This window comes from Wickerhamomyces ciferrii, contig 00090 (assembly GCF_000313485.1).
Source record: "Wickerhamomyces ciferrii WGS project CAIF00000000 data, strain NRRL Y-1031 F-60-10, contig 00090, whole genome shotgun sequence".
Lineage (NCBI taxonomy): Eukaryota > Fungi > Ascomycota > Saccharomycetes > Phaffomycetales > Wickerhamomycetaceae > Hansenula > Hansenula ciferrii.
Genome location: NW_011887650.1, coordinates 41375 through 60316, shown reverse-complemented (window position 1 = coordinate 60316; position 18942 = coordinate 41375). Strand labels below are relative to the sequence as shown.

General features: G+C 31.6%; 4 protein-coding genes across 4 annotated transcripts; 2 read left to right on the top strand and 2 right to left on the bottom strand.

Moving 5' to 3' along the window:
* Positions 1-32: 32 nt before the first annotated feature.
* Positions 33-1139, bottom strand: MSW1 (tryptophan--tRNA ligase MSW1; the record flags this gene model as incomplete). Its single annotated transcript, XM_011276033.1, has 1 exon — positions 33-1139. The coding sequence occupies one exon, from the start codon at positions 1137-1139 to the stop codon at positions 33-35; it is 1107 nt and encodes a 368-aa protein (XP_011274335.1).
* A 239-nt stretch (positions 1140-1378) lies between these two features.
* On the top strand, positions 1379-4527 carry DSS1 (exoribonuclease II; the record flags this gene model as incomplete). Its single annotated transcript, XM_011276032.1, has 2 exons — positions 1379-1488; positions 1554-4527. The coding sequence occupies 2 exons, from the start codon at positions 1379-1381 to the stop codon at positions 4525-4527; spliced, it is 3084 nt and encodes a 1027-aa protein (XP_011274334.1).
* An 11461-nt stretch (positions 4528-15988) lies between these two features.
* BN7_3365 (velvet factor family protein) lies at positions 15989-16872 on the top strand (the record flags this gene model as incomplete). The annotated part of the gene is made up of 2 exons (XM_011276031.1): positions 15989-15995; positions 16061-16872. The coding sequence occupies 2 exons, from the start codon at positions 15989-15991 to the stop codon at positions 16870-16872; spliced, it is 819 nt and encodes a 272-aa protein (XP_011274333.1).
* Positions 16873-17373: 501 nt separating this feature from the next.
* Positions 17374-18849, bottom strand: CYC2 (oxidoreductase; the record flags this gene model as incomplete). Its single annotated transcript, XM_011276030.1, has 1 exon — positions 17374-18849. One exon carries the CDS (start codon positions 18847-18849, stop codon positions 17374-17376), a length of 1476 nt encoding a protein of 491 aa, XP_011274332.1.
* Positions 18850-18942: the final 93 nt, after the last annotated feature.

The following is an 18942-nucleotide window of genomic DNA, read 5'->3' as shown; positions in this document are numbered from 1 at the left end:
GATCTAATGTAGGCATTGTTTGAAAGTTTCAATTAAAAGCCAACTTTTTGTTTAAATTCTTTAATATTAACACTTGCGATAGCTCTAGCTTTTTCATTACCTTCTTGAACAATTTTATTCAAGTAGTTTGAATTTTGAACTAATTCTTCAAATTTTCTTCTTGGTTCATTGATTTCTTCATTTATAACATAACAAACATAATCTTTGAAAGTTTTATGATCTTTAAAATCTGAAATATCAGATTCAACTTCTTGAATTGATTTCCTTTGAATACCACTTATAATATTAATTAAGTTTGAAACACCAGGTCTATTTTCTGGATCATAATTAAAATGAGTTGATGTTGAATCTGTAACTGCTTTTTTAATTTTTTTAGCAATTTCATCAGATGTCTCATTAATATAAATTGTAGCATTTTGATCTTTATCAGATTTTGACATTTTTTTCAATGGATCTCTCAAACTTAAGATTTTTTTAGTTGGTGCTAATAATGTTGTTGGTAATTTAAAAGTTTTACCAAATTGTTTGTTAAAAGATTCAGCTAGAGTTCTACAAAGTTCCAAATGTTGAACTTGATCATCACCAACTGGAACATGTGTAGATTTGAATAATAAGATATCTGCAGCTTGTAATACTGGATAAGCAAATAATCCTAAACTTGAGTTATCTAAACCTTCAGATTTTGATTTCCATTGTGTCATTCTATTTAAATAGCCAGTACCAGCCAAAGTTGATAAGATCCAATTCAATTCAGCATGTTCAGGTAGTGCACTTTGGTGGTAAATAATTGCCCTTTCATGATTAACACCTGAAGCTAATATACTTGCAATAGCTTCACTTCTAAATTTTCTTATATCTTTAGCCGGTTTAGGAATAGTAATAGCATGTAAATCAGCAGTACCAAAGATCAACTTTGTGGAATCAGGAGCATAATCTGTAAGATCCTTCCAAGCTCTAACAGCACCGAGATAGTTACCTAAATGGAACATACCAGTAGGTTGAATCATACTGAACAAAGTTGAATGTTCTGGGATCTCTTGCTTTCTTGGATCATAAGAAGTGGTTTTCACGGTGGAATTTAGCCGTATTTGACCCAAATTTCTGGCAGCATGAGCCATAATACTGGCCTGTGGTTTCATTTTATAGCTAAGCATTCTTCTAACCTATCTTTTCTTCCTTCCAAAGTCACTTTTCAAACATGGATATCCGTTGAGTATTAATTGATTATGCTTTCTCAAAGGACTTGATTGAGATCCGGCCAGATATCTCATCTCCGAGGGCTTATGAAAAAATTCAATATAAACATCAGCTAAAATTAACAAATAAACACAAGAAGTTCACACAGTTCAAAGGTTTCAAAGGGGAAGAATATCGTGGAATGCTGAGGTTATACTGCTCCACATCTTCAGTGGCTAAAAAAGTGCCTCTCAGGTGCTTCAGTACCAGCATACGATTGCTGCAACAAGATTATAAGTCCAAAAAGAATATGTAAGTGTTTTCAAATGATTTGATTAACTTGAAATTTCATAAATACTAATAGTTACTCTATAAAGAATTGGAAATGAAATTTCAGATGACCCAAAATATGTAAAGGAACAACTAGATAATGTGGTTTCAAATTTGAATGATCAACAATTATCAGAAGAAGATGGAAATTCAATCACTAGATCTAAAGTTGATGATGCATTTAAAAGAAAAGAACATACAACAAATCAATCTAGTAATAACAATAAGGATGACAAGTCCCATAGGGAAGAAATTTATTCATCTGTTGATAATATTTTACAATCTGATTTTTTTCAAAAAATACAAAAAACCCAAGCTATAGATAGTAAAACTTTAAAAGAAATTATACCTGAAGAAGTTGAAAGATTTGATAAAAAATTCAAAAGTCCAACTTTCCGTTGGATGAAAAAAGTTCACCAAGATCTAAGAGATAAATTTGATGTTGAAAAAATTGATAACATACCATTTACTTCACTACTTGAAAAATATTATGGTAAACCTAAGTTTTTCATTAAAGCTACTGAAATATTTGATACTTTAGAAGTAGGTGATGCTGTTGAATTTTCTAAAACCCTTGATCAATCAGTCATGAGTGTCATTGTACAACTACCTTCAAGAGATGATGATCCAAGATATACAGTGATGGATCGTAAAGGTACTTTACATTTTTGTGAAAAATCATCTTTTAAATTAAGAATTCCAAAAGTGATTCCAAAAGAATGGATTAATGGTATTGTGGAAAGAACAAATTTAGAATCATCAGGTTATGGAAGTGTCAAAACAACTGTGGATCATCAATATGAACTTTATGCTGTTAATCCATTAGCAAGAAGAACTATAGTTGGTCCACTTTTACAAATCACAAATGATGCTTGGGATTGGCTTCCTGATGTTTCACAACAACTAGAAGTCATTCATCGTTTATGTCAAGGGAATGGTCCTAAACAAATCACATTATTTCATCTTTATCATGCTGTGAGAAAAATTCCTCTTAAAAACATGAAGGGTGGTGCGATAACTGGAGTAGATTCCTATCAGGCATTAAATAAAAGAGTTCAACATCTTGGGTCTGATTTTAATATCTTTGGAGACTCAGGATTAGGGAAAAGTATCAATTCTTTGGACCCAGAAGCAGCATACGATGTCCCATTGTTATATAGTATAACTTTAGCATTGAAAAAACAAAATACACTTTGGTCAACATCATACACTTCAAGAAGTGCTATGCTCCCCTTATCTGTCACTGTCAATCCATTGGAATACGTTCATAGAGCTGAATCTGCAATTCATTCATTGAAAACTGATTCAGAATTAAGGGAAAGTTTTGCTGATTATATTGAAAAAAGAGATTTTACAAATGTTCCAAAAGAATTTGAGAATATATTATTTCTTTTAAAAGAATATTCTGTTGGTAATATCACAGATCCTGTTTCAGAAAGTGTTATTTGTCAATTAACTAAATTACCTGAAAATCTACTAGATTTAGATGTTACTAAAACTAAAATTTATAATTTATTAAGTGAAATTGGTTATATTGATACAAAATTAACAAATCCTGTTCATTTTTCAAATAATTTATGTATGCCAGGCAAAGATGTTTCATTACAAGCTGATAGAGAACGAGATTTTTATGAACTGTCAGATGAAACATTAGACAAAGATTTTGATATTTCAAAAGATATTAGAAAAGATTTTGGTGATATGAAAGTTTATTGTATAGATAGTGAAACTGCACATGAAATTGACGATGGTGTTGCTATTGAAAGAATTGATGATAAAACTGCAAATATTCATATCCACATTGCTGATCCAGCTTCATATTTATCACCAGAAAATTCAATTTCTAAAATTGCATTTGAAAGAGCTTTCACAACTTATCAACCAGAAACTATTTCAGCAATGTTACCAATGTCATTAGTCAATCTATCAGGTTTAGGTATTGAAGGTCAAAAGACAAGAGTTATGACTTTTAGCGTTCCATTTAATTTTGAAACTGGTAAAGTTGATTTATCAAAAGCTGAAGTTCAACCATCATATGTTTCAAGCTTCCCAAAATATACATATAACACTGTGGATAAAACTTTGTTGAAAACTAAATATCAAGATGCTTCAAGTTTGAATGATGAAGAACGTGATTTAAATGATCTTTTCAAAATTGCACAAAAATTACGTGAATCAAGAGTTGAACAAGGTGCTGTTATCTTTGGTGAATCATTTGGTACTGATGTTAAAGTTCTCCCTAAAAGTGAAAATGATGCAGAATCTGATTCATTATATGTCGATTCTTCAATGGATGATTATAATATCGTCTTTGGTAAACAAAAATCAACTGATTCTCAACTATTAGTTTCTGAACTTATGATCTTAGCCAACACTATTAGTGGTTCTGTTTTGAAAGAGAATAGTTATCCAGGTATATATAAAGGTATGAGAGAAACCAAATCAACTGGTTCTGCTTCAGAAGTTATCAATAACATGAATAAGATGATTAAAGAAGGTTCATTACCAATGTTGAAAGATATTGCCAGATCTATCAAATTCATCGTTCCAGCCATTTATTCTCATCAACCAAATAGACATTTAATGCTTGCCTGTGATACATATGCTCCATCTACTTCACCATTGAGAAGATTTGGTGATTTAGTTAACCATTGGCAATTCCATAACATGGCAAGAGCTAAACCATCAAGATTCACTGAAGCTGAAATGTTTTATATGACTCTTCATATTGAAGTTAGAAATGATATCTTGAAATATTCAAGCAGAAGAGCGGTTAGTTATTATTGTACTAAATATATTAGTGAACAAATTGAAAAGGGAAATAGACTTGATTTGAGTTTTTTCACTTGGTCAAGACCAAATGGTCGTTATGTTAGTGGTATAATTCCAGAATTTGGTCTTTTCGCTAGATTGAAACTTGAACGTGATTCACGTCCTCCAAAAGTTGGTAGTGTTATTAAAAATTTTGAAATTGATTGTTTAGATCCTATTTCTGGTGATATTGAATTGAAACAAATTTAAAACTAATAATAAGTTATAAGTTATTGAAACGATTAATGAATTGAGAAGTTAGAAATTTACTTCTCCTGTGTATATAGAAACTTATATAATAGAAATTAATATAATGGTGTAAATATGTTGAAAGCGGTGTGTAATTTTATTTATATTGTATAAACAACAAGGCTTTGAAAATGTACTCTGTATACCATTAATGGTGTACTCATCTTTCCATATCTGCCTTCAATTTTACAGTCAAGCAACGAATAAAATCCAAAATCTGACGAGTCATAAAATCTGATTATCTAGTACACATTTTTATAATCACCGATCTTACTATGAAAGATCCCAAAAACCTAAATCTTTAGATCCTTGTGATCTAAACCAGCAAAAATAACCTAAGAAGCCCTGTCTCTCATTCTGCAACAGTTTAGCTGTTAAAACAATCATGAAGTGAGTGAAGAAATCGAAGATCTGAAGACTAAGTACCGTTAAATTTTCTAATCTTTGTAGTATGCGAAAGAATATTCTGAAAAAACCTTCCATTTTTTAGACCATTTCCCAACACGTCTTCGGTACATCTTTGAGTCTGATGTCTGATGGACTAATCAAAATATTTGAAGAAGAAGACTGGATCAAATTTTTCTTCCATGAGCTAGTAATAACACGGTTGGTCATTTAATATAAAAAGCTTTGATAAAAATTCCTTCAGAGTGAACATTTCTTATAGCTCTTTAAAGTTCTTGTTGCTGCCTCGAAGCTCAACGAGCTAATTCCAACAGTTTACAATCCACAGCTCATAACAATAAATGACCTTTTTTTAGCAGAAGCTGGCATCATATTGAACAACAGGGATCAAGTTATAACTGTTATTCACAAAATATTGTGTGAAATATTCAACAAATCACCATATGATCTGCACCATTCAATAATTATAATGAATATCGTACTCCATCCAGCTCACTGAAATCATAAAACACGACAAAAAAAAGCATAACAAACAAAAAAAATGATATACCAATGTGGTTAAAAAGTGGGTATTCAATCTGATGTTCAGATTAAACTATTTGAAGTGTTGTTATGTATCCCTTATAGGCTTCAAAATGGTCTGGTTAATATATCAACAGGTATGACAACAGCAGAAGTAATATTATAATATGGTTCAATGTTGATTATCAGATCAAACGGTTCAATGGTCATCAATAAAATCAGTAAAGTCACAGATCACAACATTGGTTTCAAAAAGGAGCTAGCTATGAATATTTAATTCAAAAATGGTTTGGAAGTTATCAATAATGTTCGGCTTATTATCATTTTTTGAGCTGTTAGGCTTTTCATAAATACCAACATTAATTTCATTTCACAACACACACAATTGAAGAATGCACATTAAAATGATTGATTCTCATATTCCAATATCTTGCTTTTCATTCAAATGGGGACGAAACCAGTAATCCTCTTCAGCTCTTAATTTTCAACGTCATTGTGTTCTAGACAGAATATCATCAGCACCAAACACCAAACCATAACATAAAGCCACAAATATGATTTTTCAATATGTTAAAACTATTATATGTCACCCATTTCCTGATTTATGATACCGTATCATCAGTTGGAACGCTAGATTTGCCAGATACCATACAAACCATCAGCCGCTCTTACTTGTGTCTCAGTCATTTAGTACCTAATCATTTATCAAGTCCATTATACCGTCATTAAAATGAATCTTTCCCATTTACTTCCTTTATACCAACTTGCATTTTTATGATATCTGAGGAATCATCCCTGGACATGAATGAAGCTTGAGTCTGAGAGCCATTTGAATGATTGAATACATATCACGGCTAATGAAAAAATATTTTAAAACTCAGTAAGCTCCAAAAATCGTCAATAAAGGTATATCCATTAAACTTTTGGAAATTATTTGACTTCATGCTCAACGTGATCAATAATTTTGTGTGATTGTTTTAACAAAGAAGTTTGAGCAGAATATCATTAAAAAACACAATATATTTATGATGAGAAATTTTGTTTATTAATTTATCCGGCCAAATAGCTGGAAAGAGTTCAATGCACCTATTCTTCCATTTTAATTTTTAAATGGTCAAAGTTCCAGCGCCATAGCTTGCATCTCAAGTACTGTATCGAGTACACCATTAATGTTTTTATTGGTTGGAATTTTTTTGAACTTTGAGGGTAAAATAAGGTATGAAGACTCAATAGGGAAATTGAAAAGTTACAAATGTACAATTAAAATTTATAGATTTGATCTCAACTTTCAAGGATTGGTGTTTTGAGTACTTGATAACCATTTGATCAAGTTTGAGTAACTATGAACTTTTCATATTCGTCAAGTGCAGCCAGCGGAATAGGGTTGCAGAACCTATTGAAAATCTTATAATAGAATTGAACAGCTAATTATATGCAAAGCAAAAGGTACCTCTAGGTTCATCAAAAAGACTTCTGTGACTTTATCTTTAAAGGCTAAAAGGATGCTAAAACTTAAAAACGGTGAACCTTAATAATCAACATAGTATTGAAAAGCTTGAAATTTTCGAATAAGCTACGAAGAATTGAATCAAAATATTATTCTTCACCTAAAAGGGCCACGAACTGAAAGAACCTTATAGTACAGTCAAAAATATTTGAAGACTGTGGCAAGTTGTAACTTTCAAAAGATCATGGATTAACCAGGTGGTCGGTGTACGATAATTAATTCCACAAATGTCTCATAATTTATCTGATCAAGTTTCAAACCAGCTCCTGATTTTAAAGATGTTATATTTCAACAGCTTGACATGATGTTGTTTTGTAAAATCAACTCAAAATACTATTTTTATTAACATGATGTGGCCACTAGTGGCTATAGTATAATTTATAACTAAACCAATTTTCAATGTTTATAAAGTCTTAATCACCCTTCACAGTCGTAGATATTTTGCTTTAAATTTTCATTGCATGAAAACTTTGCAGGTTCCAACTTCCAAAGTGGAACCAATACTTGTTGATTATGATTACAGTCAGGTAAGGGTCAATAAGTTATATTAACGGCTCGGTGAAATTTTTGTTGGAATTAGCCTCAGAGTCAGGAGATCATAGATTTATTATTAGGCCAAGTCACAAGTGGTTTATCTCAAATCAAAAGCTAAGAATGGTAATTCGAAAAATACTACCTCATCAAGTAGATGATATAATTCCGTTATACACAAATTTTATAGTACCCTCTTATAGTTATAATATTATTTCAACCAGCTGGTATATGTGGATGGAGTATTGATCTTTTCGATGGGCTCAGGTGAATTGACGGATTTCTAGAACATATAGTATGTAATTTGTTACTATACCCAATTTCTAAAAGCTTCGAAGTCCTTTTCGTATCACGTAGCATTCCTATTAAAGATATCTTAAGTTTACACAATACAGTTTGGATACTTAAGCTGTGAAGCTGATCGGTTGAAAAGGGACTTAAAAGAAACTAAAACAGTAAGTAGGTTTGGTACAAATTTACTCAGGAACATGATTTGTATTGCAGTTTTACGAACTTATAATTATACTAGAACGTAAATTGTAAAACGCGTATACTTTTATTGTTCAACTACATTTTTCGTATTCACTTCAAATTATAGCCTATTAATATATTGATTCATATTAGATATTAGTATGTAACGCCTACATCCGGCCTCTTTAGTGTCTACCATCTACAATATACGTGACTCGAAATCCTGCGCTGGTGTGGACCACCTGTCCCCACTAGCTATATTATATTAGTACTATAACAATAAATACTTTCTCTAGATGTTACTTTGGTACTACGTGGCTACTAGCTGTTCATGAGATTCATCATTCTATTGCAGTATAAATTGACTCGGTATTTGACACATGTAAAACTTGGCGTTTGGACCGATAAGCTACAGAATGTTGGAATCTTTTTGAGTTCTAACCTTTATAAATTAGTACGGTACTTATTAATTAGTTATCATATTAAATTCAAATCAACGAATATAAGCTCAAATAATGATTTTCTACTAATATTATGAATCAATGATCATGATGTGATGCCAGATGTCTAAAGACTCGACTAGGAGCAACGCAAGTTTTTTCGTATTTATGTACGTATGTAGTCCCATCTATTGCACATCCATACACCAAAAGCTCTGCTCGAGAGAATTGAGGCTAGCCGCTAAAGTACTAAAGCGCTTAAATTTTAATCCTAAACTTTAAGTCTAAAATTAGCTGATCAGAGATCTGCAATGTAATGTTTGTGTACGCCGGTTGTAGCTTGGGTCTAAAGACTAAAAAGTGCTGCAGGATATCGTACAGATAAGTTCTTTAGTGCAATAATGTTTCACTCGAACAAATATTATACGTAGACGTTTAAAGTGTATCGACTCTCGAGCATATAAGCTTAAAAACTGCCTATTATCAGAACACATTGAAGTCCTAAAACTTTTTGGGAGTAATAATTGGAATGCTTTTCTTGTACATGTTACAGTAAAGGTCGAAGGTCGAAGCTTGTATTTCAATTTTTTAACTCAGTCTATATAATCTAATCATGAATTCATTAAAGGTACACCATACTACTTATTAAAATTTAGTACACTATAGTACACGCAGGTGACAAATTGTAGTAAGTAGTACGCCACGGAACTTGTCGGTGAAGATCGTTCTTGAAATAATATATGTATAATAATGCTACCTCGAGTCTCGACAGGAATTATGGGTATTTACTATTCACTATTTACATATCAGTATGATGATTCGAGTTTATTGATCAAGAATCAATTAATAGTCGACATATTTCTATTTATGAGCCATCAACTTCAAGTATAATTATTAGCATGCACTTTTTAAACAAAATGTGTTTTGCTCAATGAAGATCTGGACCCTGAAAAAGCGATCCATATATTCGATATGTGAAGATTATTACTTGATTCTTCTCGATATTTTTCAATTTTTTTAAGACTACGACTTGATCATTAATATTTCTGATATATGGTTAAGTATATATACTACTACATTATATTTTAAAGTGTTCAGTTAGCTTGATTTGAATTATAGTGAACTATAGGCGCTCTTAAGTTTTCGATTGATCCTTTGAAAATTATACCTGGAAACACACCCTAAGTTTTATTTCTTGAGGGCTAAATCTTTTTATTATAATTAATCTAATTCTCGATATAGCTGGATCATATTAGCTTCAGAACAAGGCTTTCGTTTTAATATGATGACACGAATATCATGATCTTGACCACCTTCATCCGCAACTCTAATCTATACCGGCGTCCAAAAAAATACGTCGCTTTACCTCTATGAGAAGTTGCGTATTCATTAAAATCCACAATTATCAAATTGCACACTTGTAAGTTGTAACTGGAAATCCATGGTATCGAAGATAGAGAAAGGTGACTGGCTTGATAATGGTTATCTACAAAATGGTTCATGTCCACACATATAGATTCGATATTTGAGTTCAACTGAGCTTTGATTCCTGACTTCTAAATTGTGACTCCTGAGTCCTGAATGTCAAGATAAATTACAAAGTGTATAAGCTTGATGTACTTACACCTCACATGGGGATACTAGATACTAGATACTAGTACACTCAGCTAGATGATATATAGATATATACGCTGATGTGCTCACTGCTCACTTTGAAGTTTGCACTGCTCGCTCCTCACTGTTCGCTGCCTATACATTGCAGATTATAGCTTTTAAATCTAAAAATGTAAGTGATACAGTGCTTGAGCCTTGAGCCTTGTTAGTTATGTACATTTATAAACCATTCAATTGGAACTTAGAATTAGAACTGAGTAACTCTTCAATATTGATTTTTGATAATGATCAAATCGGCTAATTTATTAGGATTCCTTCAAAAATTATCAGTACGTGACACTAACTCCTGACTCCTGACTCCTGAGTAATTAAGATCGAGTTATTTATGCTTCCTGTAGGCTGTAACATAAAGCTTACATCGAACGTTCCAAATTTCAATTAAACCAATATTTATCTGTGAACCCTAGGGAAATGGGCACTGTGATAAATTTTTCAAAGGGACTGAGTCCAGATAATTCGTTCAACTTCAAGCGTTCTTTCATTAAATTAAATCAGCCTTCGAAGCTTGGGTAATAGGTATCAACAAATTGTTTCTTGTGGTGAATCGTGATTTGATAAAGTGTAAACTATCTAGGTGTAAGAATGATGGCCCTTTAGCTTTCTTGATTAATTGAACAAATGGTTAAGATGCATACAGGGTTCTGCTTGTGGTAAGTAGAATTTACTTTAGCTTTATTCAACTAAGCATAATTCAAATGGGCTCGTAGCCTCGTACGATGTACAATTTACTGCAGCGTATAGCTTAGCTAATTGTGCTAATTTGCAAATGAGACGCTTCAAAATTATTATAAACTGAAATCAATTTAAGAATTGCTAGTTTGTATACTTCAGTAACTCAGTCCCTCAGTATCCGTGTAAATGAAAGGTATTTCTATACTCTGATCAAGGTTCAATATTTACGGACCATTCCCTATATTCCGATAATGTACTAATATTATTGTTTGAATAGCTGCTGCTCTGTCATCATTTTACAATAGTTTTGCGATATAGTTCCCAAGGAAATTGGTGCTCTAACTATTAGCCAATTTATGAGATCATTATCATGATCATGAAAACTAGATTAAAATCATGCAAATTACTTATAACTTTTGAGTTACAACTTTACATTCCACAACACAATATGCTTGCCGCTTAAATGAAATCCTATTTGGTGCGTTTGCAACTTGCAAGTTGAATGCTCAAAACTCAAGAAGAGTCAAGACCCAAAAATGACATGAGCAGTAACATCAAGCTGTACAGCTAGAGCACTTCTAAGTTGTAAGTTGCGTGTGGAATTTTTTCAATGTGTAATAACGTGTATGCTGTGCAATGTATTTAAAATCCAGATCAAATTTCAAGCCAAAAAAGGTATCATGAATACTATTTTTCGTTATCTCCGCTAAAGCTGTCAAAAAATATTTAATATTTTGCTCGGATTATGTAACTGATTAATAATAATATAATAAATTATATTCTATCTAATAGACATAAAACCAAAAATCAGTAAAACTTAGTGACAACAATAATTTTTTTTTACTTCATGATATTTATTAGGACATCATTTCCCCTAGTATGACCCCAAATCTTTCGAAAACATCATATGATTTTTTGGACTTTTTCAGAAAAAAAAATTTGAAAGTGAATTTGAAATTTTTTAGGTTGACCTTTGCTTAAAAAATATCATTTTCTTCAGATTTAAAGTTTGGTTATAGAGTCTTTTAAGCTAATGAGTAAATTTTTAAGAGTTTTTATTATACTATCAAATAAAAAAAAGACCAGCTTTACGTACAAATGTTCTTGAATAATTAGCATTTTTAACCTTAGCTTTAAAGTATTACATAATATATTACATAACGTTTAATTTATTCAATTAATATAATAGATTCAAAAACGTCTTGATCAAACACAAAATAATCGAGCATTATGCTTGCTGATTCTGATATTTCGACTTGATAGATTTTTTAATCTATTCTGGAAGTTCATGTAAGCTATCCTTTAGCGATCAGTAAATGGCTCTTGTCATACGTCTAGATATATTTTAGTTACGGATATAGACGCCTCACTGAATTTTGTCAACTTTTAACTTTCAAGTTACACGTTCGCAAGTAAGCTGTAAGCAGCGTCGAGGCGATTCAGTATTCTACAAGTTACAACTCGATCAAGGAAACAAATTTTTAGGTTTCAGTAATAACTTTCAGTGATCAAGTAAATGAGCATATTGAGTACTGATTATGACAATTGGGGCCGTGGTTCAAAAATAAAATATAGTTAACTAAGGTCGATCTTAGATGTGTTCATGCAACTTAAGGAATCTGGAAGTCAAAACGTATATCTCTAATTCTACCGTGAAGTATACACCGATAAATTAACTTAAATGAAAAGATTGGAAAATCTGGAAAATTGAAAGCGGATGGATAATGATACCATGTGAATAAAATTGTTTGAATTTTAAATCAACTTAAATATTATCTTTCAAATTCCTTACTTATGATCTGACTTGAAGCAGCCAGTGCCCAGGGCCCAGGTATAACTTCACTTGTATACTTGGTTAAATTTCGGAAGGTGTCCCAATTTTACCCAGTTCTGAACAATCTAATCAAAGTTGTGGAGAATAATATTGATCAATTAATCAATCAAATTAATAGAGGCGCGTGCAGGTTGTTGAGTCTTGACTCTTGACTCTTGAGTCTTAGAAAAAACTATATACATCCATGAATTATCACAATTAAATCAACATGGTTATAAATTATAATATTGTCATTTTTATAAAAAATATATGACAGCAGTATGCAAATCAATATATATGGCACAACTTTTTAGAGTACCCATCTTGGATTTTACTAGATATCAGTTATCACTTTTGGAATGAGGTACAGTTTTAAATTCTTCCGGAGATTAATCTGGATTCTGGAAGTAAAATTGGACTCGACGTATACGAGTGCTGGCAAATAGAAGTACGCGAAGGGATTAATTACTTGAAAAGGCACAAAATCTTCCTGTAAACTGTAGCGGACCTATAGCTTAGTATGCAAGCTATAATTATCATTAAAGTTTACAAAAGGTTAATTAATAATTTACCAATCGACAGCTAACTTTGTATACAAATATTAAATAGAGGTGATAACAGTTCAATTTAATTTAAGATTTATGAACTAGGATTAAAATTCAAGATCGAAGACGATCGTTTTGGAGTACCGCGTAACCCAAATAAGTAATTTTCCAGAACACTCCAACAGTCAACTCCTAGATCGAAGACTAATTACAGCTTATATCTGTAATTAATTGTTATAATTACCTGAAGCTTACTAATTATGATATCATGATCAATCCGGCAATATAAATTTATTCAGTGTTCAGTGTTCAGTGTTCAGTCACTTCAGTGTTCAGTGTTCAGTAAATATTATAAAATAATGCCGATCGAAAATTTTTTATAAATTTTTATAATTTTTCGATTTTGTTATTACGTCGTCGTCGATGTTTTCGTTCAACAATTAAATTTTGACGCACGATCAAGTCTGTCAAATGCGATTTAAATTTCAAAAGAGTCTAGTCTTAACTTTAAGACCTAAAATTTATATCGACAGTTATATAACGTAGGTACGCAGTGCGCACTACATAGGTACTATATTATAAGTAGCTGTATATATAAATACTTATACTAGTACAAATTATTATACACTTTTGAATCTTGAACACCTTAATTTATATATATAGAGCGGGACCCGGGTACTTTCTACCGGGCACTATCTACAATTTTCAAATTATAATTAGATTGATTTGGTCTAAAAGTTAAACATACCTTTCGAATATGCAATTAATTAATCTATTTATCATACGTATAACCAAACTAGGGACGAGTATTATATATGAAAGTTTAATTTGATAGGCTATTCGAGCAGTTGTGTGGCTATAGATGAGTACACTAATTAAGTGTATTGCGATGTAATGAGCTAGAACCTAACTTTATTCCAATATTTTATAGAAAAGAATTTCTGCGGTGATCAACTTTCAAGATTCTCATGAAGATTTTGTTCACTTCATCTTGAATATGATGAACAAATACTAAGATATGACGATATGACGTACCTATAGATATAAGTTATAATTAGTAATATACGACTTGTCCGCCCAAAGTTCTAATTTGAGTGTTTATACTACTCCAAAGGATGGATGATGTGTTTATAAAGATTTTGTTTAAGCGTACGTACTTTTCAAAAGGAAAGCATGAATAATACGCCCAACTATAAATTAGCATTAGTACATACTACATATTACGAATAAAACTTCAACATATTAGAAGTCATCACTTATGCTTGAACGTTGAATACGATATTGTTGACTAAAGAATCAGTACATAAGTAGGTTTATTAATCACAAAGAAGACATAAAACCATACCATGACATCAACGTATGGAATAAGAAGTTGATAAGATACACTCTACTTATTCATTAAACTACTGTGTGATTTAATAATATGCTATAAATTTTCATTAATAGTTAGTTTTTAATGAAGATTAATTCGAGTACCGATAGCTGACCGTGCAAAGCTTGTATCAATATGGTGATCATATTATTTATTTAGTAATAATAATATTAAGCTTAAGCGACTGTATAAAGACTTTGCATACTTACATAATTATAATAACGTCAACGTAGATGTTACTAGAGTGGGCTCAGGAGTCAGGGCTGTAGCAGTGGTATATCAAGAATATAATATATACGTCATATACTGATTAATCTAAACTTACATGACATGAGTAACTGCTTCAATTAATCATTTGATATTTGAGAAACAATACAGAAGTGCAAGCTGATTTTGATATTTTTTACATAAAAATCATGATATCAGCCTATAACTTCCCGTTGAATCATTGCAAAAGAAACGAGAAAGACCGTTTTAGAGTCCGTTTAGTCTACGAAAATCCGTACAATTCAGGGCCCAGGCTCCCCATCGGTCTATGATCATGCAGAAAACCTCAGACACGCCTGCTTAGAAGTGCATCAAGTGCACGAATCTTCACCTAGACCTCCAACTTTATTTCGCCCTGGGATATACGTAAAGCGTTTTTTGTGCTTTAAAGTTGTCGATTGCAGTTAATCACTTTCTTTTCATCTGTTGTGCATCGAAAATGGGATGTGAATTGTTCCTTCACCTATTGTAATTAACAAAATAATTTATTTATAACTGATGAAAGACCGATTAAAATTTCAAAACAAAGTGAGCCACTTCACTTGTTTGTGGATATATAATCCCATTGAGATCCCAGAATTTTCAGTGGTGTGAAGCAAGGCTATTGGTCCATTAATCTTTAACATATTCAATTTAGACGAAGTTTATAATTGAGACGAAAAGGTCATCTTGAATTTGAAAATTGAAAAATTAAACTTTTCATTATCAGATCAATTTTGTTTCAGATATATTTTACATTATATTGATGTATTAAAGGTTGGCATATTTTAAATATATATTAGTATCCACATTTCGTCTTGCTATATCAACTGCCTTAATTTATTCATCATCACATTTACATTAAATTCTCAGCTTAGCGGTTAGAATTTTCTAGCACATTTATATTATAAAAGAAAACTAGTTTGCTTTCAAAGAATTATAAGCAATATTATTTCTATCAAATCAATCCATTAGAAGAAGCATTGGTGATTATTAGAGATATTACAACAGTCAACACATTTTTAATCCAAGAACCCAATTGATGATTGTTATCACAAGAAGATTAAAAAAATTAGAACGGTGATTTTCCATTCCATTTCCATTTCTTTAATTTATAATATAAACAATCAATACGTCATAATATAATTTGTCATATAATATAATTGCATTCAAATCATTCACACACATTTCAGATTCAATTTTGAATATCTATTAACTCTTTCAATGACAGGTAAGTTATAGATAATCAACGAATCCACCATTCTGGAGATCAAATGGGAATTTTAACTAACATAGTCTCCACAGGAAGATATAGATTTGAACTTGATATAGCTCAGCAGCCTATCCGTGCACGTATGTGTGGGCTTGGTGATAAAGATAGAAGACAAATATCGCCACCTCCATTCGTCAAGTTATTGGTATTTGACAAAGATAGCAACCAACCAGTCAATATTGACGATGTTGACATTTCTTCATTTGTTATTGTTGTTGAGCTTTGGTCCCCTGATGAGAAGGAAGATTTGAGTTTAAATCAAAACATCATCACAGAAGATTCAAATCCATCTTCACCAGTTGATCAAGATAAACCACCGATGATACAGAATGATGCCAAACCATCAGAACTCACCACAACAACCGCCGTGAATAATGATACCACTGCAACCACTACAACTTCAACAACCCCAATTTCAGCAACCGCCATGGATGATCATTCTAGATCATACCCAAAACCAAATCCACAACCTGTTCAAAGTCAACAAAGAAGTTCAAGTGGTTCAGAATCCGAAGGAAGTATTGGTGATATTCCAACAAGAAATTTGATTGGAAATTTAGTAACTAATGCTTTCAAATTATTTGATGAACATAATAATAGAGGTATCTGGTTTATTTTGCATGATTTATCTGTTCGTATTGAAGGTGAATTCAAACTAAAATTATCTTTTGTTGATCTTAACACTGATGAAATGATTTATAAATTTAGTGATTCTTTCAAAGTTTACAGTGCTAAAAAATTCCCTGGTGTTGTTGATAGTAGCCATCTGGGTAGAGTTTTTGCAAGTCAAGGTGTTAAGATCCCAATACGAAGAGATACCAAAGATCACAATTGAGTTTGTTTTAGCATTTTCAGCATTTTCAGCATATAATAGAGGAGCTGTTTATCAGTTTTGACAACTTCATATAATATAATACAATCTTATAAATACTTATCACATTAATCCTTATCATTAGATCATAATTTTTTTGATTAACCTTGGCACAAGTATGCTTTCCAGTTATAAATATCATTTAAAGTTTGCATCTGTTATCTTTACGTTTTGTTCAAAGTTCAAATTAATTGGGACCTAAAATCCAGTTGTCTTTAAAAATTGAATTTAATTCTAATATCATTTACAATATCTGCTTTAAAAAACCAATTTGCATTCTCAATATATCTGTATTCTTTATTAAAAAGTACTATAATGGATTGTTTGTTATATATACAGGAAGTTTATATCTAATTAATAATTTGTCAAAATAAATATATGTTCTATGGTATAAATTGTAAATTAATATTTCAGATCTAATAAATAAATGTATTTTAATGTGCAAAATGTTTAATAAATTGAGTCTCAGGATAACTTGAAAACATTGGTTTCATCCCATCCTTTCTCTTTTAATAATCCACCAACTGGTCCTTGTCCTTCGAATGGTTTTGGGCCTGCAACATAACTAACGAATCCATCAGGACCACAGACTAATGCAAGTGAAGGATTTTCATGCGATGATTTACCTTCAGAAATAATTTTCTCTAAGATTGTTTTAAATTTTGATGATTGAGTAGATGGAGTTTTAGATTCGAGTGATGCAGAATGATCTTTTGGAACCTCTGGAATCCTAGTGTAAGATCTTTCACCTCTTAATTCTTTTAATTTTTCTGCAATTTTCTGTTCTTCATCTTGTCTATTCTTAATTAATTGATCTTCATATGCCTTAAAATGTGGTTCAATTGGAGTTGGAATAGGTTTTGAATTTAATCTTGAATTATTTTCATTAATAAAATGATGAAATTTAACACGATCTAATTTTTCCAAAAAATAAAGTAATCTTGGAATTGGGGTTTCTGCTTCTGTTCTTCTTGAATAAAAAACATTAACAAATCCCTTATATGGATTTTCTGATAGTAAAACTTGCAATATTGGAGCAATACCAGTACCTGCTCCGAAAAATGCTAAATTATCAGGTTTAATCTTATATTCTGGATCATTATTAACTTTACTTGGTAAATTTTCCATTTTAGGTCTTTCACTAACATCATTTGGTGAAGATGGGAATTCAAATTCAATGAAAGGACCTCTAAGTTCCAACTCTGAACCAATTGATTTTCTAGAAATCCATCTTGCAACTTCACCTTGATCGTATTTCTTAATATAAAAGACTAATTTCCCGTATTCAGGACTATTAATATCATTGTTTTGGATATTTATTACTGGTGTTGAATCTTTATTTGGCTTATAAATTGTCAATGGTAATGGTGTATACTTTCTGACAACCATAATTTGTGGTTGTTTGATTTCAACACTCCATATGCGACGACCATTCCATACCTTGATTGGATTCATAAATTCTTTTTTCCAATGGTTATATTTTGGAGTCAATTCAATGAAATAATGATCTTTATCAACATCAACTTTTTGTGTAACAATAAACGGAATGAATTCTTCAGGATCCAGATAGTCTTGTGGTATACTCTCTTGAGTGAAATATCTAACTGTGAATAATGCCCAACCACCACCTAAGATTAGCAATAAATGAGGTAGATATCTTTTCAATTTATGAGGAGTGGACGAGCTTGTGGAAGTAGTCTCTGTAGGATACTCAAAGCTGACTCTTTGGTAACTTTCTTGAGGTTGATAATTTGGTTTCAATGCAATTTGTTCCTTTGTTTTCTCTAATTCTGGCATTGGATTAGCCCCAGCTTTCAGTGGGTTTGTCTTAGGACCTTGAACATGCTTCTTTGGGAGCCCTCCTTTGCTAGGTCCCCACGGCCCCCTTGAGCTATACCTTCTCACCAGCGAAACTGTGCTTCTCCTTAAAACGAACGACATAAGCAACCAATTGCTTTCTCTATTTTGTAGCCTTTAATCTCCATAGATCTGAAGCTATTTTGTTTACACCACTTTGAAGAAAATCAGCACTTT